This window comes from Plecotus auritus (assembly GCF_963455305.1).
Source record: "Plecotus auritus genome assembly, chromosome: 6".
NCBI classification, from domain to species: domain Eukaryota; kingdom Metazoa; phylum Chordata; class Mammalia; order Chiroptera; family Vespertilionidae; genus Plecotus; species Plecotus auritus.
The window spans coordinates 125,362,548-125,389,604 of record NC_137773.1 but is presented as its reverse complement, the minus strand read 5'-3'; the positions used below and the strand labels follow the sequence as shown (position 1 = coordinate 125,389,604).

The window sequence follows — 27,057 nt, the reverse complement described above, 5'->3', positions numbered from 1 at the left end:
ACCCAAGACATGTGGGCAGAGGCAGAGGTGCCCAAAACACCCCTGCAGTCACTTCCCATGCGTCTCTACCCTGGTCTTGAACATTCTGGGAACACACGCACTAGAGATAAAAGAGAGCGCAGCTGTCTAGGCAGCGGTCGCCAATGGGTGGTCCGCGGATCACTGGTGGTCTGTGAGGTTCAAAAGGTTGGCGACCGCTGGTCTAGAGTGCCACTCCCCAAGGAGAATGTGACTTGAGTCACATATTTAAGCAAATCTAACTGTTCCAGGAAGCCACATTAAAACAAAAAGAAAACGGAAATTAATTTTAATATCTCTTATTTAGCTCAAAATATCCGAAACATTATTGTTTCTATATGTATAATCAACACAAAATTATGAGTGAGTTTTTAAATCCTTTTGTCCATCTAGGTCTCAACACCTGGTGTGTCTTTTCACTTAAGCACATCTCGGTTCAGGCTGACATTTCACATGCTCACCAGCCGCACGTGGCTAGTGGCTGCCACTCGGGACAGTGCAGGGACAGGTGTAGCAGGCACAAGTCTAGTTTCCACAAACAGTGCTGTGCCTTCCGGGGTGTCACTGAGTTCTGCTTCCACAGAAGAAAAACGACCAAAGTTGTCTTGGAGTGTCACAGGAGAAAGTGCATCTAAGCACATACTACACAGCTGAGCACATAGGGACCAGACTTAAATAGAGTTAGCAAAAATAATGGCAAACATTTGCACTTAATGTTTGTCAGGCCCCGTTCTAAACATTAGCTTACCTAACTTACATATTAACTTACTTAACTCTTACAGCATACTATGAAGTGGTACTGTTAGTTACCCCCATTTCGACAGAAAAGGAAGTGAAGGCACAAAGGGGTGGAGGCCAGACCTCTGTAAGAGGCAGAGCCTAACCATTAGACCATCCGACTCCAGAGTGCACCCCTAGCTTCGATACATGCTGCCTGTCTCTCCATTGTGAGCAAATGGGGCCATTCTGACATCTAAATAAAGACTGAAATTTAAAATAAAAGCAAATTAATGAAATGGTTTGGTAAGTCTAAGTTGTCTACTTCATATCCATTCTCCCTTTCATCCTTGGTACAGACTCTGTATACCCCCAGATTCTTGAACAGATAAGAGTGGTCAAGGAGATGTTAGCAGGATTCGTTGGGTGAGATTCTGGGAAGGTTCTTTGCCCCTTTGTTCCTTGCTCTTTGGCTTCATTCTGCCTGGAACTCAGACTTGATGGCTGGAGCTGCAGCAGCTATTTTGTGACTTTGAGGATGAAGACCATTTGCATACGATAGTGGAGTAGAAAGAAATTAGGAGCCTGGGTCTCTGATGATTTTGTGGAGCTGCCACAACAGCTCCATAACCTGTTTCAGTGTGGACTAGTTTTTTTTGTGTGTCAGGAAAAAAAAAAGATGCAGTTTGCTTACACTACGATAATTGGGTCTGACCTGAACAAAATTTCTAATCCTATCTAATAAAAGGGTAATATGCAAATTGACCATCACTCCAACACACAAGATGGCTGCCCCCATGTGGTCAAAGATGGCTGCCCCCATATGGACACAAGATGGCCACCACAAGATGGCCAGCAGGGGAGGGCAGTTGGGAGGGACCAGGCCTGCAAGGGAGGGCAGTTGTGGGTGATCAGGCCAGCAGGGGAGGGCAGTTGGGAGGGACCAGGCCTGCAGGGGAGAGCAGTTAGGGGTGACCAGGCCTGCAGAGGAGGGCAGTTAGGGACAACCAGGCTGGCAGGGGAGCAGTTAGGCATCAATCAGGCTGGCAGGGGAGTGGTTAGGGGGTGATCAGGCTGGCAGGTAGAGCAGTTAGGGGCAATCAGGCAGGCAGGCGAGCGGTTGGGAGCCAGCAGTCCTGGATTGTGAGAGGGATGTCTGACTGCCCATTAAGGACCGATCCCTAAACGGGCAGTTGGGCATCCCTCGAGGGGTCCCAGATTGAAGACGGTGCAGCTGGGCTGAGGGACAAACACCACCCCCCTCCCCCCGCCCACCTTACCCCCCCATGCACCAGGCCTCTAGTTAATATATAATTGAGGTCATAGCTATTGCCCAAATTCAGCCTTTGAGTCTTGGTGCCAGATTCAGTTTATAAATTCTACAAAGTAAGGAATAAGTTCCTATGACAATTCATGGAGTTTAATAATAAGAAATTGCCTGGATATATAGTTTTTCTCCTCTTGACACTGTCTTCAGTCTGTTGCTCTCTCTATTCTATAGATGCTACTTCCATAGAAGAACAAACAATAAACTTCAGAGCAAAATGAGGACACAGGTGCTGCTTTGCCAGAGTGCTACCATTCAGCACTGCACGCAAATGTCCTAACATGGCCTCTTTAAAAAAGGAAGCTTCTAATTGAAAACTGGTCTACAAATGAAACATGTCTTACTGATATGACCATGGACAGGTATTCAAAGGAGAGGAAGAGCCTCAGAGGACAGGGGACTGCCTCAGGTGACAGAGGCTGGAAATCATGGCTATTTGGCAAATATGTACCAAGATAGTCTATTTTTCCAGGCAAAGCTGACAAACAATAATTACATATTGAAATAGCCCTTACATCATAACAAATCATTAAGTGGCAGTAGAACCCCAGCCAAAATATAGTCAGCCTTTCCTAAAAGTGTCCAGAACCATTTAAATGATATTCTACCTAAATAATCTCCAAGTTGCTTAAAAAAAAAAAAAAAAAAAGTGGTTGGAAAAGGGACTTGGGGATCAATTTTGTGCCAAGGAGGCTTAAAACAAAGTTTCAAGCCTGAGATTCACAAACAGGGTTTAAATAAAAATGTTAATGGACTTAACAAGAGAATAGGGAAAATAAAGAGACAGAGACGTTCATCAAAATAACATTTGTCAGCAGCCCAGGAGAACTCCCTGCAGAGGGAGCAGGGCAGGAAGAAGAGAAAGGAAAAAAATGAACCCCTCAGCAAAGGGAGGCAGAATTTGCTAGAGGAAAGTGTATGGTTTTACTGCCAATTCTATAAAAACAAAATGAAGAACACACAGAATTTCTATGCCAACATCTCTGGCATTTGTAAAATGTATAAATACTCTTCGGGGGAATAAACACACATATACCCAGTTCTTTAGTAAAAGCTACTAGACTTGGACACTTTTCCCCACTTTCCTAAAACACAACTAGAAAGGTCCCCATCATTTTCTCTGCAGAGTTGCTGCTCAGAACGTGTTCTGAATCTGCCCTTGGAATGCCCTGAAGTCCCTCACTCTTGCTGAACACGAGCATACATGGAAAAAGCCTTCCCAAGGATCTCCCACATTTCCCATCCCTCAGACATCAGATTACCCTGCAACCCTTATCATCTGTGTCTGCTACAAAAACAGAAGATTGGAAAAGGACACAACATACATCCTCCAAAGTTCTGTGTTCCAGGATTGAGTGGCTACCATGTCACTACATGGCACTTGGCAGCCTGTTCATGACAACTTACTAGATATACTTCACTGAGAATCCTTCTTTGTTAGAGTTTCTTAAAGCAACAGCATGTGTCAGAAATAGACATATGGGTGGGTACATCAGATTGACTAAGAACCACAACACAATGCTAGTGATTTTTCTGAGATTAAACAGGTTCAATTTAAGTAACATAGTTGACTGGCTCTAAATCAAGCCAACTCACCAAGTCATCAACAGGGTATCATGCCTGGTGGCAGCTGTCAGGGCCACTGTGTTTAGGACTCTGAGGCCTCTTCATTTCGTAATGATGAGTGAATTCCTAATGGCTGCCATAAAAACCCAAGAACCGTATTCCCACTCAAAGCTATGACCCTCTGGTCATCAACATGTTGAGTTAAATGTCCCACAAAAAGTGAATGATTCGCTTTGACCAAGGAGATATATTTCTTTTTAAGCTAATGAAAGGTACAAAGGTCGCTGTACCTATGTCTGCATGTAGTTTTGGTGAGGTTGTCATTGGGGAAAGGTGTATACTTAATTGCTGAAGTCCTAGCCATTAAGAAGTGATAAGTTGAACTGATTTAGTCACCACGACAAGTAAAAAATCATTTTCATTGTACTTTTGTATTGAACTTTATGTTTTTCAAATATCGTTCATGCCCTCCAGCTCATGTAACTGTTACCGCCTGAGAGATGAGCGAAGAAACCACTAGTCCTCCTGTTTGACCAATAGAAACTCAAGCTCAGTTACGGCCCCTTCAGACCAAACAGAGGCGGAGGTTCTGGAGGGCAGGGGCTCAGGTGTCAGGGACTCTGCTCTGAATGAACTGTGAGATAGATCTTGGGCAAGCCGCTTCTTTTTCTGTTCCCTATCTATAAAATTGGGGAAAAGAGAATTTCGTTCTGTCATCTCTTTAGGACCCCTTCCATGGAAACTGGTGCTATTGATTCTATAAGGAAAAGTGGAGGAAAAAATGTGAGATGAGAATAAAATATTAAAAGTGAGCAAAGTAGACGATGGGAAGAAGAGAGAAGACATGAAACATATGTAAGAAAGACTCAGAATATAACCCAGGAGTTGCATCAATGCTGAGTGAAATCCATTTTCCATATGGATTTAAAAAATCAGGATTGATATGGATTAGAAAACACTTTCTAACCAAATTTTTGGGTGATGATGATATCACTAATATAGTTCCTTTTTTTTTTGAGATGGATACCAGGTGAAGCAGATTGCGTTAATCATGCTCTTAGGTGCATGGGATGTTGTTATCATCGGGCTATGCAAGTAGATTTTGTGTGGTTACTAACAAGTGGGAACCAACTGAGAATTTGGACTTGGATATATCCCAGGTGACATCATCTCTTCTTAAAGGGACAACGGTTGGGAAAAGCCTGGCATCCCAGTAGTGAACACAGTATGTTTACTGTATTTCTTCATTTCTTTGGTTTTAAGATGCTTCAGCATAGATCAGTGGTCGGCAAACTGTGGCTCTTTGGCCCCTTGAGTGTGGCTCTTTCACAAGAACCACGTGCGGGTGTGCACATACAGTGCGATTGAAACTTCGTGGCCCATGCGCAGAAGTCGGTTTTCGGCTCTCAAAAGAAATTTCAATAGTTGTACTGTTGATATTTGGCTCTATTGACTAATGAGTTTGCCGACCACTGGCATAGATGAATAGAATTCCATTGCCACCTCCAAAAGAGACAGAAAGAAGAAAAAGAAAGATTACATTAAATGTACCTATACATTAAAAAGTACACGGGGTTTCAGAAATGTTAAAATGAGAAAAAGTATGTCTTAAAATGGAGGCAATAGTGATAGCCATGTCAAGTTTTCACCATTTTCAATAGTAAAACGGAACCTCTCGCCTCAAAAAAAAGTATTCCGCATGCTAAAACACGCTGCACTAACAGCAAGCAGCGGTGACTGGCCCTGTAGCCAAAACCTGGCCCCTTTCTGGCCCAAGACAGAAGGCAGGGCTGGGGCATTACTTGCCTTTCCAGGCTCACACTCGGTGCCATCGGCCCAGGGCGTGTGCTGAGTTTGGCAGCCTTTGCTGTTTGCATCCGCTCCGTCCACGTTACTGCACCAGAGTCGTCGGCACTGCATCTGCTCATTTCAGTGACAAGCAATCAGAGACAACATGATTAGATGACAGCAAACAAGGCCAGCATTACTTTCAGTTCATGTTTTGCCAATGATACAGTATAGGTTGAAAAGGGGTTTTATTTCTTGGTATGATAAGTGATCAAATATTCCGAGGGACACAGAGGCCAGCTCCTGAGACACACGTCTCTGGCTGGCAGGACATGAGATGGTGTGAAAAAGGGGCTTCTGTGCATCCAGTGAGACTGGAGATCCACTGGAGCCATGTTGGGATTAGCTGCGATTTCAGTTTAGGTGAGGCCTGACCACAAAACTAATGCTTTCTTCTAGTAGGCTACATAATTCCACAGTCATCGGATGTCTCCTTTCTAGGGTGTCAGGAATTATCAGAGGGAAAAAGGGACATACTATTGTGAACATTTCAGACTTACAAAAAATGCAAACAGCCACATAATAGACAGCCATGGACCCACCACCCAACTAAAGAAAGAAAACCTCACAGGCCCAGCTGAAGGCCTGGTACATCCTCCCTCCTCAGTCTCAATCCCTTCCCCTCCTCCCAGAGATGACCACTGTTCTGAGTGGTGGCCATCATTTCTTCATTCCCGTTGCTTTGACCACAAATGTATATTATACATTTCAACTTGAAACAAACAATAGCATTCAGCATTTCAAGATATGCTCATAGGCCTTGCAACTTGCTTTTCCCCTCTACACAGACACAGTATGTTTTAGATTTACACAAGTTAATATATTTAGCTCTATTTTGGGGCATACATTTTAAAGACCTTTTTTCCTGATTATTACACTAAACCATGCTCATAATAGAGACATTTATAAAGTACTAAAATTTTATATTAATCCTCACCCGAAGATGTTTTCCATTGATTTTTTAAAAATATATATTTTATTGATTTTTTACAGAGAGGAAGGGAGAGGGAGAGAGAGTCAGAAACATCGATGAGAGAGAAACATCAATCAGCTGCCTCCTACACACCCCCTACTAGGGATGTGCCCACAACCAAGGTACATGCCCTTAACCGGAATCGAACCTGGGACCCTTGAGTCCACAGGCCGACACTCTAGCCACTGAGCCAAACTGGTTAGGGCTCCATTGATTTTTTAGAGAGAGTAGAAGGGAGGGAGACATGGGGGGAGACACAGAGAGAGAGAGAGAAAAAGAGAGAGAAACATCAATGTGAGAGAGACACATTGATTGGTTGCCTCCCATACACACCCCAACTGGGGCCGGGAATTGAACCTGTAACCCAGATACATGCCCTCGACCAAGATTAAACCCAAGACTCTTTGGTGTAGGGGACGGTGCTCTAACCACTTAGCAACACCACCTAGGGCTAATTATTTATTTATTAAAAAATAGAAGAGCCTCAGACTACTCAGTCTTTCCTGTAGTTTCTTGCCTTTTACAGTTGAGAACATACTCTATAAAATAATTATTTATACTGTTCAGCTCCTCAGAAATCTGAGAGCCATGAGATCATATCATTGGTCCACATGTCCACAACACCTACAGCAAAATGCCACACACCCACCAGCTGAGCTACCACCAGACATGATTTCACAGGAACAGCTTTGATGAGCTAAAACAGAGAAACAGGTTTGTCTCATGAATTACTTTTACTGAATCTAGAAGAATTCCTATAATAAAGGTCAACTAGACAGGTCAGTGGGCATGAGAAGAGACAGGAGAGAAAAGGGCTGAGCTTGGCCATCACCAGTTCTGCACCCTGTCCTCTGTGAGCATCTCCCTGTTGGACTGTCCCAAGAGGGAAATGAGGAAGTGCGGGTAAAGCACCATCTAACAGTGAGCACTGTGATTACTTATCACCATCATCATTTCTACTACCATTAAGAGTCAATGGACCATTCTCAACTTTTCCATGGGTGGTTTATATTCGGGTGAAAATCTAATGGAAACTATGAATAAAAAGAAGTCCAGTATCAACCCCTAAACACTTACCATATATGGGCACACCTGATAACCTTGTCCAAAAATCAATTCACATTGTTTATTCACGTTGTAAAGGAGGCCTGGCAGTTGGGAAGGCAAACTGTAGGCTCTGTATCCAGGTTCGTTAAGCAAACACTCGCCGTAACCAGTGCTATGGAAAGCAAAAATACAGATGGTGAGTGTGGTGGGTGACTCATGGCTTGTCAACACCTCTAGCTGAAAGGGAAGGCCATCTGCCATTATAATGGTAGATCAGACAGTTCCTTTTTTTTTTTTTAATTTTAAAAATATATTTTTATTGATGTCAGAGAGGAAGGGAGGGAGAAAGACATAGAAGCATCAATGACGAGAGAGAATCATTGACTGGCTACCTCCTGCACGCCCCACACTGAGGATCGAGCCTGCAACCCGGCATGTGCCCTTGACTGGAATCCAACCCAGGACCCTTCAGTCCACAGGTTGCTGCTCTATCCACTGAGCCAAACCAGCTGGGGCAGGACAATTCCTTTCTCATATCTGTTTTATTCTTTTCACCCAGGGTTAAATCTAGAAGCTGAAGTTATATAATTTGGTCTACACTTGTTTGTACTCTGATTGGCTATGTATACAACCCAGCTAGTAGGAAATATGTATCTGTTACAGCATTTATCACATTTCAGGGCAATTATCTTTTTGTTACAATCTTTTCCAAAAGACTGTAAGCTTCTTAGGGGCAAAGATAGTGTCTTTTTCATCCTCATAACAACAGATGTTTAGTTGAATAGGTGAGTGAGTTAATCAACAACTATCTCGAGAAACACCTTAGACCACCTGATTAAAGAGGAAAACCAGCAGCCCTCCAGTCCTTTTGACTTTTATACAAACACTTCTGGAAAATTCACACCCGGTGAGTTCTGACTAATAAAGCCCTCTCTTTCCTGTGGTTGCAGAAATATACACCCAGTGACCTCCAGACAATCACTTAACCTTTCGTACTTCTGGGAGAGAAAAGCAATAAATCCGTAACACAGGGATACTGTACAATGTAATTGGATCTTTGAGCAGCCTGGTAGGAAGCTCAAAAAAGAAAACAAGAAAAGAGAGGACAGAGAAAGAGTGAGAGACAGAGGGAGAGAGAAATGTCCTCCATTCAACAACAGGAAGGTGTGCTGCAATTTTCATCCACCCAGATAACTTCTTTGGGATTGCCTCACGATCCTACCCCTCTCCAAGCCAAAATGACCAAGTTAAAGCCCATAAATATTTGTGGACTTCCTTCATCATATAATCACATTTATGGTCCCTCCCCCAAGATCGGAACAGATTTCCTATCTTTACCAGGAATAAAGTAACATTTACACATTCTCTGTAAGGTCCAATTTTCTTTTTAGCTCAGTCTGTAATCTTCTGAACTCGGGCAAGGACATGAACTGCACAGATGGCAGAGAGTATTATTTTTTCCTCCTCCAAGGAATGTCAACAAAAAAACAACACGAAAAATAATGCTTAGCTCTACATTTTCTTTCCCACAATTAGATTACTACACGAAAGCCAGATACCAGAAGTCTGTGCTACAAAAAAGTTCAAGTCTTACTCTAAAAATTCAGTGATGTATTTTCGACTACACTTTGACCACATCCAGGGCTTGGTGTAAAAGTTCAGTGTTGGAGCCATGACATGCTGGGGACTCTTGACTCCGTCTTCTTTGCACTTATTGCTGTCATCATGAGGCATATTAAACCTAAGGCCAACGAGACAAGGATGAGAATGTCAATAAATATCAAGGGATCGAGCTGTTATCATTGATTTCAAGAATGCACCTGTCCAAAAACATTTTTATTAACTGATAGGAAGCATTTGTCATTCCAGAAACATCAGTTGTATGATCAACATACCATTCTCAGCTTGATAACTACCCACTGGCCAACAAGCTCAGAGGGCTGTCCTGTCTGCATGACTTTCCCCAATCACAAGTTTGATGCATATGAATAATTTAGGGAGGAATTTACTTCACTAGTTCATCTTGAAATATGGAAATCAGTGAGTCAGAAGTGTATAGACTTGCTTCATATAAAAGTAAAAGCTGGGATAAAGGTCTGTGAGGTCCAGTCCATTGATTTCTCACGTGTTTGGTTTTCTTTTTCTTTCAAAAATTTGGGTCTCATGCCCAGCCTACATGGCTCAGTGGTTGAGTGTAGACCTATGAACCAGGAGGTCATGGTTCGATTTCTGGTTAGGGCACATGCCTGGCTTGTGGGCTCAATCCCCAGTGTGGGGCATGCAGGAGGCAGCCGATTAATGATTCTCTCTTATCATTGATGTTTCTAACTCTCTTTCCCTCTCCCTTCTTCTCTGATATCAATAAATACATATATTAAAAAATATTTGGGTCCCACAATAATTACCAGATGGAATAATTGCCTAATGGAAACTGTGAGATAGAAAAACTCTGTCTTGTTTGAACTTAAAATGAGTTCTTAATGCTTACAAGTCCATTTTCATAAAAGAATGACTGTCCAGGTTTCTAGTTCGCAGCTGCATAGTCAGTAATACTACCTGTACTACCAAAGCCAACCCAGACCAAGCATCCAAACCTACTTTAGCTGTTGGGTTCTCTGTGGTGCAAAGGAGCTGGTGTTTACTCCCCACCCCCCACCAGACCTTGACAAAATCCAGTCTATTTCATCATGTAATCATAAAACTTCTTTTCATTCAAATATCAGGCACATCTGCACAAAGCAGGGGCTAGGTAATAATGCATATTCGTTAAGCACTTACTAACCAATAATAACCAAAACATTTTTTTTTTTTGCATTCACAACACACAGGACAGTGTGTTAAATGTGTCAGATGCTTTTTTTCACTTAATTACCTATTTGACCCAATGAATAATACAATTACTATCCATGTTTTACAGGTAAGGAAACTGAGTTGTAGAGGTTTAATTACTTAATTGAGGTTGTAAGGCTACTAAGATGGGGGAACTGGGATTGGAATCTACTTTAGTCTGGTTCTAAAACCTCTTGTTTTGGAGTATATATAAACTATAGTTCCTCCTGTTAGATGAGTTGTGATGATTTGTCAGGAATATTGTGGAAAGATTTCTATATCCAGAAGACACTGAATTACCTCCCCACCTTCCCCTTCCACTCTGTGTCTATGGACATTCCTGTGCGAGAGGGGAGGGGCTGTTTGTGAAACATACAATGACATTCAACAGATACAAGAGCAATTGCTCCCTCCCCACCAATAGCTGTTGGGATTTTTATTATCAGAAAGTCCCGACTGAAACACCTTAACATGTAATTGTGAAAAGGTTCCGTAGAAAATCTGCGATTTTCATTTTTGTTCACTGTGAGTAAACCTAACTACATGAGACAAAGCATCAAAACAAAAAGCATTCATTAAAGGGTTAGGAATATACTTTTCGTTTAACTAATAACTCACATCATCCACCAATTATTTCATATTTCACTTTCTAATACTTTTGAGTTGGGGTCTATATGTATTGTGCCCACCTCACAGGTAGGGAAACAGCATACATTTTCAAGTCAAGCAGAATGTGGAACAATTCAGTCCAGAACTTGGTATCTGGCTCCCAACCGACCTCTGCCTGAAAGCAGGTACCCCAGCATAGTACCGCCAGGTCAAGCCCAGAGAAACAACAACCCCTCCCTGTGCGCCTGGTGAGGACTAACGACATCATGGAAATGGAAGCCCCTCTAACAATGCCGCCGACTTGGGTTTTGTGTAGGGAAGATATTTGTTAACTATGCATTGAATTTTCTCAACAGCTGAAAATAATTTAGTTTTTGCTACTCAAAATTCTCACTTTCCTCAAAATGTCAACATTATACACAGTCTAAAAGAAGTTTATAAGCTCTTGTTGGAAAGAAATTAATAATGTTTCTTCAAATGGTACACTTTTCTTAGCCATATGTTGGGGATAAATGTTAGTCTGCTAATGGAAATTTTCTGCCTTTGAATGCCTTCCTATCTGTAACTTTTCCTCTTCCATTTCCTAGGAAAGGAACAGCGGCCCTGTTGAAATGCCACCTATTCTTCACGGTTAAATCTACCCTCCTACTTAAAGTTCCAAAGAAATGTACTACGTTTTATGTAACCTAAACAAATATTCCTAAAAGATTCTGTTACAATAGGTTTGGGAAAACTGAGTTAAACAAATTCAAAAGTTTACTATAGAACTTGTCAGAGCCTTTATTTTATACCATTTAGCCTTATGACTACAACCAGGGATAGACTAGCAAAACATTTTTTAAAATCACAAGACTGCTAAACTTAACAGATACTACACTTGATCTTAGCCACAAGGCTGAATAGTGACCTGGAGAGTATGTGAAATACGCCGGTCAGAGAAAGACGAATGCCATATGACCTCACTTATATGTGGAATCTAATGAAAAAAAAAAATAAACAAAATAGAAACAGACTCATAGATAGAGAGAACAAACAGACTGACAGCTGTCAGAGGGGGTGGGGGATGGGAGACTGAGTGAAAAAGGTAAAGGGATTAAGCAAAAAACAACAACCACAACTCATAGACACAGACAATAGTATGGTGATTACCAGAGGAAAAGAAGGGCGTGGGGGAGGTAGAAGAGGGTACAGAGGAGATAAATAGTGATGGAAGGAGACTTGACTTTGGGTGGTGAACACGCAGTACAATATACAGGTGATGTATTGTGGAATTGTACACTTAAAACCTATATAATTCATTTTTTTATATATTTTACTGATTTTTACAGAGAGGAAGGGAGAGGGATAGAGAGTTAGAAACACTGATGAGAGAGAAACATTAATCAGCTGCCTCCTGCACACTCCCCACTGGGGATGTGCCTGCAACCAAGGTACATGCCCTTGACCGGAACCAAACCTGGGACCCTTCAGTCTGCAGGCTGACATTCCATCCACTGAGCCAAACCAGTTAGGGCAAAACCTATATAATTTATTAACCAATGTCATCCAAATAAATTTAGTAAAAAAATTTTTTTTTTAATCACTTTTACAAAACACATCTTTCTCCCTCTCTCTCTTGGTAATAGCATGGATGGACCTAGAGGGTATTATGCCAAGTGAAATAAGTGCAACAGAGAAAGACTTCACTTATATGTGGAATCTAATGAACAAATAAACACACAAACAAAATAGAAAAAGACATAGGTACAGAGAACAGACTGACAACTGTCAGAGGGGAAGGGGTGGGGGCTGGGTGAAAAGGTGAAGGGATTAAGAAGTACCGATTGGTAGTTATAGAACAGTCACAGGGATGTAAAGTTCGGCATAGGGAACAGAGTCACTAATATCATGATAACTAGTATGTGATAACTAGTCTGGGGCCAGGTGGGCACTTGAAGTGGCAGGGAGACCACTATGGAAAGTATAAGCTTTTCTAACCTCTTTGCTGTACATCTGAAGCTAATATAGCATAACCCTGAATGTCAACTGTAATTGAAAAATAAAAAATATCACGACTACAAAACTCCTTTTGTTTTCACTGACCATTCTTTTGGAAATGGTGTTCAAATTGTGCTTTGGGAAACACTAGTGGGATCAGTAGTTGTCAAACAGAGTTCCAAGAATTCATGACAGCATTTGAGAAACCAAAAGGACAGAGAGAAAGCTAATGCGGCCACCCACCACAGCTGCTTAACGGAAAGCCAAGCCTTTGTGTGCTATAAATATTGGGTATCTGATAACATTTCCTTTAGAGAAAAGAAAAGGGGTATGCTCTTAAAATACGCTTGAAAGGTGCTGGTTTTGAAAATACCCATTCTATGTTGAACTGAAGTGGGGAGATACCTATCTATCTGCCTTGCTTTATGCCTAGCACTGCACACTGCACAGAGGTGCCTTTGGAAGCCTGGTGGATGATAAAGCTTGCTTAACAGGTGATTTTAGTTATAAAGTTAACATCTGACATGAAAATTGATATACAACTCCACTAGTGACAGCTGAGAAAATGATTTCAAAAAGATGTAAGTAATTTAATTACTACTTGTGGAAAGAAAATGCTGCAGCTCAAATAGCAGAATAATTTCTGGCAAATTTACACTGTTTTGCCACATGTTCTAACCATGCTCTGCCTCTAAAAGAACAAAAGGAAAAGCCAGTTTCACAATGATCACGTAGTAACCAAAATTAGTGTTTTCCTTGCTCTCTCTTTGTTCATTCTCTCCCATGACAGAGGGGTATCCCTGTCTGAATTGTAGGCATATAAACAGAAGCAGGGAGGATCTGGATTTGTGAAAATCTCTGGAGCTTGGGCAATGATGGACCTTCATCGACAAAGATGTCAAGCCCTCCTCCTCCGATTCCCAGTGGGAAGGGAGAATATTAGACTTTTCATAGAAAACGTGCGCAATTAAAGCAAAGATCCACAGGGGCTGGGGCCAACGAGGGTGCACGCATTCACTCAGCTTTCCAGAACCAAAGTCACTTCTCCCTTCCAGGGTCAAAGCGCGTCCATCCTGCAGATTCTGCTGTGACTCAACAAGCGTCTCACCCTCGAAAGGCAAGGAAAGGCTCCCTGCTGCGAAGGAAGAAAGTTTTAGGTCACTCTGAATTCAATGAAAACAGGAAAGGAAACATACAGATGGCCCAGTTCATGGGCTATGGTAAAAGCTGTGCTCAATCCATTATCTTCACTAATAGAACAGCTTCTGGAGGGATCACAAAGGGTTCCCAGTTCAGCCAGACCTATTGGAAAGAAAGAACCAGGGTTTACTTGAACAGGCAGTTGTGGCTTAGAGTGAAAATATGCAGGAAAGGGTGGGAGCCACAGAGGATCGCACAGCTGACTCACCTAGGGTGTCACACTTGTCCTGAGCTCTGCAGATGTCCTGTCTGAAAGTAAAGCACACTTAGGGCCTTGACAACACCAGAGAGGAAACATCAGTACCAGTCACCACTTCAGAGCCTTCTAGGCGCTCACAACATATCCGCCATCGGGAGGGGGTTACAAAACCACGGCTTTCAGTATAGAAAGCCACATGGACAGGTCGCCTGCTGCCTCAGGAGTGGCCTGGAACCAGCAGAACTCTTTCTGACCAGGGTTCTTCCTCATACACTGAGGAAGTGATTCTAGTTTACGCACAAAGATTCCTGACAAACAGGCCTCTCCTCTATGCTCGTGAGTGCGTGCCCGGGAGCGAATCCGCGGCAGGTGGTGGGCAGCACAGCAAGGCAGCAGGCCTCTTCGCTGCCCCACACAGTGTTTGAGAATATTTTCTAGGTAGGAGCTACGATTTAAACATTGGGAGAGTTCACTTTAAAGACAAATGTGTATCCCCGACTCCTTGCAAAATCACAGAAGTTGGCAGCAGTGGACTGTACCCCGCCTGGTAACAATGGGCTCCACCTGAAGAGCCGCTGGCCCCCTAGAAGGCCACTTCCTTTCAGGCCTGCCCAATGCTCTCACTGTCTATTCAGCACCTACAGGTAAGTGGTTCCCAACAGGGGTGATTCGATGCTCCCCTCCCCCACCTCAGCCCATCCCCGCCCTCACAGGGCATTTGGCAACCTCTGTGGGCTGAGGACACTGTTGGTGGGCACAACTGAGAGGAGCAATTGCTACTGGTCAGTAGTGGGCAGAGACCCCGGACACTGCTAAGCATCCTGACATGCACAGGACTCCCCACAACAGAGTTATCTGCTCCCAAATGCCAACAGTGCTGAACAGCCTCGTGCCGGGAGCTGGCTGCCAGGAACATACACCTGCCATCACCTTGCCTGGAAACTGCGAGTTGAGAAGCATCAGGACTGCATACCTCGTTATCAGGATGGCAGTATCATGCTGGATCCCACCTGTATTGTTCTTCTGCCACTGGCAGAAGTTCCTTAATGTCGTCTGGGCATTAAAAGAGATGGGCGGTCCTTCCTAAGCACAGAAAAGAATTATGGTTGGTCGGTTGTACTGATTGCATACGCCATTTCGGATACAGAGAGAAGAAAGAAGAAAAAAACTTGATTACCTGTTCATTATGAATCACAACTAAGTTCACAACAACAATATTAATTAAATTTCCAATACTGGGGTCTTTATAGATAGAGGCTACCTGCAACCGAGATAAATTTTTCAAAGTTAATTGTGAACTCTGTGTAAGCAGCAAGCAATTCACTTATGTGTGGCTCCACTTATTTTTACATTTCATGCAACATATGCATTTTTCAGTTTTGAATTTTCATTCATTCATCAAACACTCATTAAAACTATCTTCGTAAAATTATTTATAGGTGAAAGTTTTAAATAATAATAAATTCTAACACATTTAAGTTTTAAGGTATTTTCTTTAAAAATTGCATGGCCATGCATCTTAATAGTTCTCTATGCCAAAATACTGGATATTAACTTTTCATCAAGCTCCTTCACCGCAGTTGAAGTCCCGGATTGCCAAATTATGGATCTCACATTGACCACGACTTTGCCGATACTGCTGCTCTGCATGCTTACCACACATCTGTGTTCTCCACAGCCTGGTAACCTAGTTTTTTAATCCATATTGTTAAATTATGAGAGCTAACATTCATTGAATGCTTCTTGTGGACTAGACCGTGTTGAAAACTGCATATGCATTTGCATTTAGTCCCAGTAATACCTGTGCTAGGCATTGGTCTAACCTCTACTCAACAAATGAGGAAACAAAGGCTCAGAGAAATTAAGTAACTCATCCAAGACTATATACAGTGGTGAGTAGCAGAGCCAGAACTCTCAACCTCTGTCAACTTGACCCAAGTCCATGCTCACAATTGGAATTCTTAGAACAGGTCTGAATTTATGGGTTGGAAACAGAGTTGAGTCTGCGTAAGGTCTGATTACATTTTTCTTTCTCTGCTCCAGGACAGGAGAAGGCTGGGACACATAGGACTGAGGGTGGCAGAGGTGGGTAACGGGAGGGTGGAGGGAGGCAGGCTTTGGTGTGGGGGGGAGAGCACCGGGGGACTGGTTCACAGTAGTGAGGGAAAGACAAGGAGAGCCACAGGCCAGGGAGCGGGAAGAAGAAACTCTAAAGTAATGTTCCCAAACATGGTTGCTTTCCACATTCATTTGTGGAATATATAAAAAGCAGATTCCTATTCAAATACATTAGGGTCAGTGAATGGGGGCAAGATCATAGAGACTGCTATAGAAAACAACCTCCAATATTTCAAGAAAAAAGCAATGTGTAAAAGAGTCTAGGACAATTCTGCATTTCTGTTTAAGAACCAGTTGTATATGCATACATATATGCTTAAGAAGTGCTCAGTGCCTCGCCATCTGATACGGTAGCCACTTGCCACGTATAGTCACTGAGTACTAGAAACGTGGCGGGTCCCAACTGAGATGTGCAGTGAGGATAAAACATACTGGCTTTTGAAGGCTTAGTATGAAAAATATTAAAATATCTCATTAATAATGTTTGAAGTAATATCTGGATATAAAATACAAATGCATTATTAAAATTAATTTACCTATTTGTTTTATTTCATGAGGCTACTAGAAAATTTAAAATTATTTATGTGGCTTACATTATATCTCTATTGGGCAGAGCTGATTAGAAACATATGCAAAAAAGCTTACTAGTGGTTGCCTCTGGGAAGGGGTGGAAGCATGAATAGGGAACAAGTTTTTTTTTCTTTTTAAGGAAACTTTTTTATTTTGTTAATCCTCATCCAAGGATATTTTTCCATTGATTTTTAGGGAGAGTGGAAAAGAGAGGGAAAGACAGAGAAACATCGATATGAGAGAAACACATGGATTGGTTGCCTCCGCATGGGCTGGGGAGGAGCCTGCAACCAAGGTATGTGCCCTTGACCGGAATTGAACCCGGGACTCTTTGGTCCACAGGCCAACACTCCATCCACTGAGCCAAACCGGGTAGGGCAGAACAAGTTATTTTTCATCAATGGGCTTTTATGTTAGATTTTTTAAAATTATGCAAATATATTGCTCTTTCAATTCAAAATGGGCATAGAAAAAATAGAGTGAGAGATTTCTAGGCCCCACCCAAGGGCTAATTAGAATCCTAGGGAAGAGCCTAGGTGACTCTGATTCACAGCCAGCATCGGAAGCCTAGAGACTCACACCTGGCTGTGCAAGCTCACATGTCAGACAAAGACTGCTGCTCTCTGCAACTGGACCAGCTAGATGTCACATCAGTCTCCAAGCCTTCACATGACCATGGGCAAGTGACCCAACTCCTCTGAGGTTCAGTTTTCTTATTTCTAAAATAGGGATGATAATCCTACCTAGCAGAGTTGCCCAAAGGTTTAGAAATTATGCCTTTTAAGTAAACAAGCACATTGTCAAATGATCACAGAACAAACACTCAATGTTGATAGCCATGACGGTCACAAAACAGCAAGCAATGAATAATCTTATGTTCTTTCTAGTCACTTGCCTGAGTCGGTGAAATGCCAGCCCTGAATGATCCTCCAAAGCCCTGCATGGAAGCCCCCCACGCCCCCAATGGCACCTGTAGGGGCTCATAAATCAGGTTCTTTTATGTGTACTTACAATGGACATTAAAGTTAAAACATAGTGTTGAAGGTTTGCTCCATGGTATGACATCATTTTTCGGTCTGCCACCACCGTCACTTCTACAAACCGTGGGTAGGATAAGAAACGCTTTGTTCTTCTGTGGGACCTCTGTTCTCTTACGCTGTCCGACTTGGTACCATAGGCAGAAAGCACCTTTGTTTGGAAGCCGCTCTTGAGTACTACCACGTCATCAGCCAGGCTGCTCCGTCCTCCCCGTTCCCTTGCTCTTGGTTTCCTCCTGTCTTTACTGTGACTATCTCTGTGTTCTGTAACAAATCAAAGGCAGGCATTACATATCAAGCCACATTTACTTCGTATTAAGAACTGAACAGGACACATCTTGAAATAATGCCGCTAATGTCAAATCGCATACAAAATCAAGTTCAACACACTTTGGGCTCTGCCAGTGAACCTCAATCTTCACTCTCATCTAAATGACTAAGGATGTGAAATTAGGCTCCCCTGAAGTTTCCAGAAATGCTCACTTAAGGTATTAGAAAAGAAATCAGGCCTGAGTTTAACAATTGCAAATGATTCTTTTCATTTGGTAACAGAAGTCTTGCTGGCATTTAAGCAGTTTCTATTCATTGTTATTTGGCATAGATATAGTAAGGGCCAATGGCAGCCAGAGAGCTCTAGAGAATGGAAATGCAGATGTTTCCTATACACCACTTTAGATATTCACTAAGATACAATATAAAGAGGTCTGAGAGGTGGGCAGCCTAATAGACAACACAAAGGAACTATAGACAATGCATGACAAGGTAGACATAGTATTATTCTATTACTGTATTTGATCATTATGATATGCAAAATTTAAGAATAGAATCACTGCTATTCAATGCCTCTGAATTTTAGAGCTCATTTAAGAAGGTTCATTAAACTCAGAGAGTGTGAACAGATAGTGGGGACCATGATGCATAACGACAGATAATAGCTCTAGTCAGTTCCAACTCATGCCCCGCCCTCCAAGGTTCTACACAACCTTACTGCTCACAGTGTGGTCCTTGGACCTGAAGCACTGGCAACCCTTGGAAACTTGTTAGAAATGCAGACTCTCTGGCCCCACCCAGGACCTGACAAGTCAGAAACTACATTTTAACAAGATCTCCAGGTGACTCATATTCATGTTAATGTTTCGAGAAGCACTAGCCCCAGTCTCGGCTTGCAGCTTGTATTGCTAGTGAGAATATTCCATTTCAAAGCCATCAATCACACAATAAGCAGAATAAGCATAAAAGCACCTGCCACAATATGCTTTGAGTAATAACATGATTCAATCAGTTATCTTGCCTATCAGTTTATTAATGTGCTTGTGTTTGGGCCAGGAGAAAGCTTCCTTTTGCCCTTCTAGGTTCTTCTGGCTGGTCTAGATATTAAATTAACATGAAACACATTAACAAGATAAAATAGCCAAATTCAGTTACATACATTTGTATGGAAACCTCATGCACATGAGATAGTCAGAGACCCCCCCCCCCCCCCCACATACATGAGAGGTTCAGAGACAAAAAGATAAAATGAGATATACATGACGTTCTGAGCTAAGGAGGAGGTAAAGAGCCTTGGGCTTCAGAGGGGAGAAAAGTCAATCATTGGAACATAAGAGGAGCAGATGTTGAGTAGTTACATGTTTGTCTGCCCTATGCATAGATTATAAAGTCATTTCTGGTGATAACTCTAATATGTGCAAGGTCCTTAATATAGATCTTTTAGGGAGAGGGAAACATTCCTTGTGAGCCTGTGTGGTCTTAACTACCTTCAGCTCAAAATAATTCAAGTGCCAAAGGGGCACATCTTCAGGAGGCCTGTTCTGCACCCCACCCCTTCAAATGCCACTAGCTGTAATCTGAAACAGTCCACAGAGTTGTACAACTAAGAAGTATGCTTACCTAAGACATAGGGATACAATTCTTTACACCACTAAACATATATAATGACAACAAAAAAGTTAAACTATAAGTGGCTCGGTTTTTTAAGGGTGCAAATATTTCATCTTTATAACTTACTGCTAAAACAATCAATTTAGGCCAGGATGTGTATTTTGCCCAAGTTGAGTATTTTAGCTGTTGTTAAAACAGTTAAATCAGTCCAAATTATCCAATAAGTTATATGTGGTACAGCTACAGATAACAGGACTAGCCCAAAGCCTGGTACCCAGGATTCAATATTACATTCTTTTCTTCAATTCTCTTCTTTAAAAGCATACTCATGCCATATGGGTAATTAGGCTGTCATTCCGTTTTTAAATCATCAAGTGATTACAGAATAGGTACTACTATGTGCCAGGTATTGAACTAGGTTCTTTTGGGTATGTTATCTCACAATTGCTCTCAGACTAAGAAAATTAATCTCTATTTTATAGAGGAGGAAGATAAATCTCAAAGATATTGAGCAATTTGTCCAAAGTCACATAGCCAGTAGTGGTGGCATGAGGAATCAGGCATGGCTTTGTAAACAACCTAAGCAGTATTCTATCAGATCAGATTTCTGAAAAGCTTGGAATTGAAATGGACTCAAGGTTTGATGGACAGTTTCCAAACAGAATTTGAATTAGAAGAGAGCACCTGGAAGATATTTTCACAAAGGTTAGTTTCTTATAACAGGTATGTAAGAAGCTATGTTGAATCTGATATTTTTGAAAACATAAGAAAATTTGTCACTTATTTTGTAAAAAAATAATCCCTGTTTAATGTTTTCTGTAAATATTTTAATACATTTTATTATAACCAGTAAAGTTTCAAATGTTTAAAGTCTCATTTTTTTATTCTCTATTTCATTAATTTCTGCTCTATTTTCTTCTTTCTGCTTGCTATAGGTTTAGTTTTCTCTTCATTTTCCAGTGTCTTGAGTGGACTTGTTGGCAGCTGCAAAAAATGGCAACAGGTGTTAGACAGGTGGAGTCAGAGAGGACCTTGGTTCAGCAATCTTAGTTCTTGAGTTCTGCTAAGAAAGAATTCAGAGCCAAGACTCAAACTATAAGAGAAAGTTTATTTAGAAAGTCACAGAGGTAGCAGTGAGCCATAGAAGAAATGGGCTTTAGGAAACAGGTTACAGAGGCAAAAGAAGGGCCCTTGGAGCTTAGGAGAAAGAGAGACAAGGAAACTGTGTCTGGGAGAAGGAAGAGGGGGAAAGGCAGATGCTGATGTGCTCTGTAGAGAGAGCCCAACTGGGCTCTCTGCCTTGAGGGTATTTATCTGGACTCAAGGGAGGATCCCAATAGACTATTCATCAACTTTCCAGGTGGTGTCCTTTCCAGGTCAAGGTCTCTACTTATTGGTAGGCACCCTAACAGGGAGTCATTAGTCAACACAGGTAGAGTGTCACTTATCTAGTGTTGCTGCTTTTCTGGGCCTGGAGCTGAAACACAGCTGAGGCTAGATGTATTTGATGGGGGTCTCTCGACCTCTAAGGGGATCTAACTGCATGACTAGCAACATGCCAGGGGAGGAAAGGTCAGGAAAGGGTCTGAACTGCATAACCAGCGATATGAAAGGTGAGGTCTGAACCGCATGACCATCGATATCCTAGGGGAGAAAAGGTTATCCTGGAGACAAGGTCCTTGTTTTCCCACTTTGCCTGTGGCTAAGTACTTGAAGCTTTCCAACCTAGTGACCTTCTGTACCTGGCCTATTGTCCTTTCTCTGCTCTAGTTTGTCTAGCTGCCTACCACAGAAGATTATATTATTGACTTGAGATATTTGTTTTTCTCCTAATAGGGGCATCTATAGATATACATTTCCCTCTAAGCACTGCTTTTGCTGCCTCCCATAAGTTCAATTTCATTCATCTGGAAGTATTTTATGACTTCTCCTTTGACTTACTGGTTATTTAGAAGTGTGATGCTTGCTTTCCACATAGTTTTAGTTTCCCCGTATTTTTTTTTTCTTCCTGTCATTGACTTCTAATTTCATTTCCACTTTGGTCAGAGAAAATACTATGTATTATTTCTGTCCTTTTATATTTATTGAGGTTTGTTATGACCTAGCATATAGTCTGTTCTAGAGAATATGCCTGTACACTGCAGAAGCATGCTGCCTCTGCTACTGCTGGGGCAGTGTACTATAGACATCTGCTAGAGTAGCTGATTACAGTGCTGTTCATGTTTCCTATTTCCTTGCTGATCTTCTGCATAGCTGTTTTACCCATTATTGAATATGGAGTATTGAAGTTTCCAACTATTATTGCTGAATTATCAGTGTCTTCCTTCCTTTGTGTCAGTTTTTGCTTCATGTATTTTGGTGCTCTATTCTGAGGTGCATCTATGTTCATAATTGTTAAATCCCCCTAATGAACTGACACTTTTTTTTATTATAAAACTCTTTGATAAACTTAACCCTATCAGTAAAGTGAAAGAAGCCAGTCACAGAAGACCACCTACTACATGATTGTAATCATGAAATATCATGAATAGGGAAATCTATAGAGATGGAAAGTAAATCATTTGCTTAAGGATGGAGATGGAGTGGGGACGTAGTGAGTTGATAGCTAAAGGGTACAAGGTTTCTTCTTCGAGTGATAAAAAATGCTCTAAAATTGACTTTGATATTGGTTGCACTAAACATCATGTTGGTTGCATATCTGTGAATACACTAAAAACCACTGAATTGGACACTTTAAATGAGTGAATAGTAAGGTATGGGAATCATCCTATCTAATAAAAGATGAATATGCAAATTGACCATCACTCCAACACACAAGATGGCTGCCCCCATGTGGTCAAAGATGGCCGCCACAAGATGGCCAGCAGGGTATGGCAGTTGGGGGGGACCAGGCCTGCAGGGGAGGGCAGTTGGGGGTACCCAGGCCTGCACGGGAGGGCAGAAGGGGGGGACCAGGCCTGTAGGGGAGGGCAGTTGGGGTACCCAGGCCTGCAGGGGAGGGCAGTTGGGGGTGACTAGGCCTGCAGGAGAGGGCAGCTGGGGGTGACTAGGCCTGCAGGGGAGGGCAGTTGGGGGTGACTAGGCCTGCAAGGGAGGGCAGTTGGGGGTACCCAGGCCTGCAGGGGAGGGCAGAAGGGGGGGACCAGGCCTGAAGGGGAGGACAGTTAGGGGCAACCAGGCTGGCAAGGGAGGGCAGTTAGGGGTTACCGGGCCAGCAGGGTAGGGCAGTTGGAGGCGACCAGGCCTGCAGGGGAGGGCAGTTAGGGGTGATCAGGCCAGCAGGGGAGAGCAGTTAGGGGCAATCAGACCAGCAGGGGAGGGCAATTACGGGTGACCAGACCTGCAGGGGAGGGCAGTTGGGGGCAATCAGGCAGGCAGCAGAGCAGTTAGGCGTCGATCAGGCTGGCAGGGGAGTGGTTAGAGGGTGATCAGGCTGGCAGGCAGAAGCGGTTAGGGGCAATCAGGCAGGCAGACAAGCAAGTGGTTGGGAGCCAGCAGTCCTGGATTGTGAGAGGGATGTCCGGCTGCCCGTTTAGGCCCAATACCCGTGGGATCGGGCCTAAATGGGCAGCCGGACATCCCTTAAGGGGTCCCAGATTAGAGAGGGTGCAGGCTGGGCTGAGGAACACACACCCCCACCCATGCACGAATTTCGTGCACCGGGCCTCTAGTCCTAATATAGAAAAACCCAGGGTCCGTAATGTCCAAATCGACCGAAGCCTTGACCAAACACAGGAAGTCAGTCCTACAGTCAGTCCTGGGTTACCGTGGCGACCCAGCACTGACTGCCACTGGTGTGGGCGCAGTGACCCAGCACTGACTACTGATGGGGCTGTGGATCAGGCCCGGAGAGAGGCCCAGAGAAAGAGGAAGGGTCTGATCCCCAGCCTCCATGGCAGCTGTTGATCAGCTATTGCCTCTCTCTTTCTCTCTGGGCTTTGCCAGCAGCCACGCCTGTTTCTCTCCAGGTCTCTGTGGGGGTTGCTGATCAGTCCCGCCTCTCTGATTAGGCCCAGAGATAGGCCTGGAGACGCTGACTGGCATAGAAACTGACCAATCAGAACCAAATCTGGGCAAACAGTGAGGAGCCAATGGCTGCCTAGGAGGCAGAGCTTTAGACGCTGACTGGCATAGAAACCGACGAATCAGAACCAAATTGGCTGGCAGGGGACGTCAGTTTGGGGCAAGATCAGGCCAGCAGGGGAGGGCAGTTAGGGGTGATCAGGCAGGCAGAGGTGGTTAGGGGTGATCAGGCCAGCAGGGGAGGGCAGTTGGGGGCAATCAGGCAGGCAGGCAGAGGGGTTAGGGGCAATCAGGCAGGCAGGCAGAGGCAGTTAGGGGTGATCAGGCAGGCAGGTAGATGAGCGGTTAGGAGCCAGCGGTCCCAGATTGCAAGAGGGATGTCCAATTGCCAAGGGGTCCCTGATTGGAGAGGGTGCAAGCTGGGCTGAGGGAACCCCCCACTCTGTGCATGAATTTCATGCACTGGGCTACTAGTATCTCAATAAAGCTGTTTTAAAAAGACGATATGTCACTTAGGTTGTAAAAAGTAAATAATCCTTACTTAATGTCTCTTATAAATATTTTGACTTACTGGTTATTCAGACAAATGTATACCTACAGTGAGAAAAACACTCAAGAAATGCTGTGCAGAATTTACTTATTTTGACTACTAAAGGGGAAATATGTAGTCTCAGAGTCATCAGGGGGGATTTGGGCATGGGAAAACCAGAGGATAATTTAGGGCCCTCCTTGGAAATAAGGAACATTTACTTAAATAGCAAAGTTGAAAAAAATTAAGGCATTAACCAGAGAAAGGCTACAATTTCTATCACAGCATAACCCATGTAAATTCTAACATGCCTGGAAGATATTCCATTCACAAGTAACCTGTGGCATAAAAATTCAGGAATAAAATTACTTCTGCCCTAACCGGTTTGGCTCAGTGGATAGAGCGTCGGCCTGCGGACTGAAGGGTCCCAGGTTCGATTCCGGTCAAGGGCATGTACCTTGGTTGCAGGCACATCCCCAGTGGGAGGTGTGCAGGAGGCAGCTGATCGGTGTTTCTCTCTCATTGATGTTTCTGACTCTCTATCCCTTTCCCTTCCTCTCTGTAAAAAATCGATAAAATATATTTTAAAAAATTACTTCTTCAGAGTAGATATGTCTTCTTCTAATACATAACATTTACCTATCTTTTACCCAACTGATCTTTTATCCTAGTGAGTTAGAGTCAGATTTATTGACCTAATTAGCCCAACTAATTTCTATCACATTAATCATGTTAGCATTAAAAATAGTATGAGCTTCAAAGATTCAAATATTCACTATGACTACAAACATAAACATTTTTACTTAGAATAAAAAAAACCATTATAATTTGTAAACCTACTCAGCTCTCTTGCCTCTGAACAATGATTTCTACCAAGTGACACATTGGTAGGATGGAAAGGAAGCCATCCACATTTCTCTTTAATGACCTTTTAGCATAAAGGAATTGGGGCAAATGTTTCTAATTTGCAATGCCATTTGCGAATAGCTTATCAGAATGGGCTACATAATGAAATTTCATCCTTGTGGAAAGTATAGTATAAAAATTGTATATATAATGTATATTAGATAGATAGAGATATAGATAGATATTTTTAAAATAATCCTTATCTGAGAATATGTTTCATTAATTCTAAAAGAAAGGAAGAGAGGGGGAAAGGGAGGGAGAGCGAGAAAGAGAGAAACATTGATGTGAGATACATAACTTGGTTGCCTCATGCATGCATCCTGACCTGGGATTGAACCTACAACCTGAGTATGTGCCCTGACTGGGAATCGAACTCACCACCTTTGGTGTGCATGGGACAACGCTCTAACCAACTTGCCAGGGCTGGTCTGTATATTTTATGATCTTCCTTTCCACACATTTATTATTACTTTTTATTGAGATATAATTTGTATACCATAAAATTCAGTAGTTTTTAGTGTATTCATAGAGTTGTGAAATAATCACTATTATCAAGTTTTAGAACATTTTCAGTATCCCAGAAAGAAACTCTCTGCTCATTAGCAGTCACTCCCCATCCCCCCTCTCCCTCCAGCATCTGGCAATCACTAAACTGTGTTTGTACTTATGAACTGTGTCCATGAATTTGCCTATTCTGGCATTTCATACAAGTGGAGTCATACAGTACGTGGCTTTCTGTGTCTGACTTCCCTCACTTGGCATATTTTCAAAGCTCATCCATGTTGTAGCATGTATCAACACTCTATCACTTTTCATTTCCAAATACTATTCCGCTGTGTGGCTATCTCACATTTTGTATAACTATTCATCAGTTGGTGGACAGTTGGGTACAACAACTCAATTGAATAATGCTTTTATGTACATGTGTGTGCAAGCTTTTGTGTAGTCACGCTTACATTCTCTCTGGTAGACACCTAGAAGGAGAACTCCCGGGTCACATGGTAACGATGTTTAACATTTTGAGGAACTGCCTCATTGTTCTCCACAGTGGCTGCACCATTTTCATGCCTCTTTCTGAAGTTCAAATGTGCCACTCAGAAATAGGAAATCCTTTTTATGGTTCTTTTCTTTAAGAACGTCTTAATAATTAAGCATGTTTACTTCATTAAATAACTGATGAGCAACCTGACCTAGTTCATATCTTAAAGTAGCAAGTTGAACCAAAGAAGATATACAAATGGCAGATAAGCATATAAAGATGTGCTCCACATCATATATCATCAGGGAAATACAAATTAATACAACAACGAGATAACACTACCCACTGGTTAGAATGGCCAAAATCCAGCACAGATGCTGGTGAGGATGTGGAGCAAAGGAACCTTCACTCATTGCTGGTGGGAATGCAAAATGGTACAGCCACGTTGTAAGAGAGGTTAGGTATTTCTTATAAAAGTTCCTTCTATACTCTTAATGTATAATACAGCAATTACGCTCCTCAGTATCTACTCAAAGGAGCTGAACATTTGTGTCTGCCAAAAACATACACGTGGATGTTTCTGGCAGCTTTATTCATAATTGCTAAAAGTTGGAAACAACCAGAATGTCCTTCAGTAGATGAATGGATAAACTGTGATACATCAGACAATGGAATATTATTCAGGACTAAACAGAAATGAGCTA

The 27,057-nt window shown here is 42.5% G+C and overlaps 1 protein-coding gene across 1 annotated transcript in view; it reads right to left on the bottom strand.

Annotated features, from left to right (window-relative positions):
- The window catches only part of ADAMTS9 (ADAM metallopeptidase with thrombospondin type 1 motif 9), a 169,453-nt gene that overhangs the window by 118,727 nt on the left and 23,669 nt on the right, over nucleotides 1-27,057 (bottom strand). The window contains exons 4-11 of the mRNA XM_080671508.1: nucleotides 18,010-18,299; nucleotides 15,488-15,571; nucleotides 15,284-15,393; nucleotides 14,320-14,360; nucleotides 14,108-14,213; nucleotides 9,091-9,237; nucleotides 7,527-7,668; nucleotides 5,435-5,548 (exon numbers count right to left, since the gene is read on the bottom strand). Of these exons, the coding sequence (XP_080527634.1) occupies nucleotides 5,435-5,548; nucleotides 7,527-7,668; nucleotides 9,091-9,237; nucleotides 14,108-14,213; nucleotides 14,320-14,360; nucleotides 15,284-15,393; nucleotides 15,488-15,571; nucleotides 18,010-18,299 (1,034 nt within the window). The remainder of the gene's footprint in view (nucleotides 1-5,434; nucleotides 5,549-7,526; nucleotides 7,669-9,090; nucleotides 9,238-14,107; nucleotides 14,214-14,319; nucleotides 14,361-15,283; nucleotides 15,394-15,487; nucleotides 15,572-18,009; nucleotides 18,300-27,057) is intronic.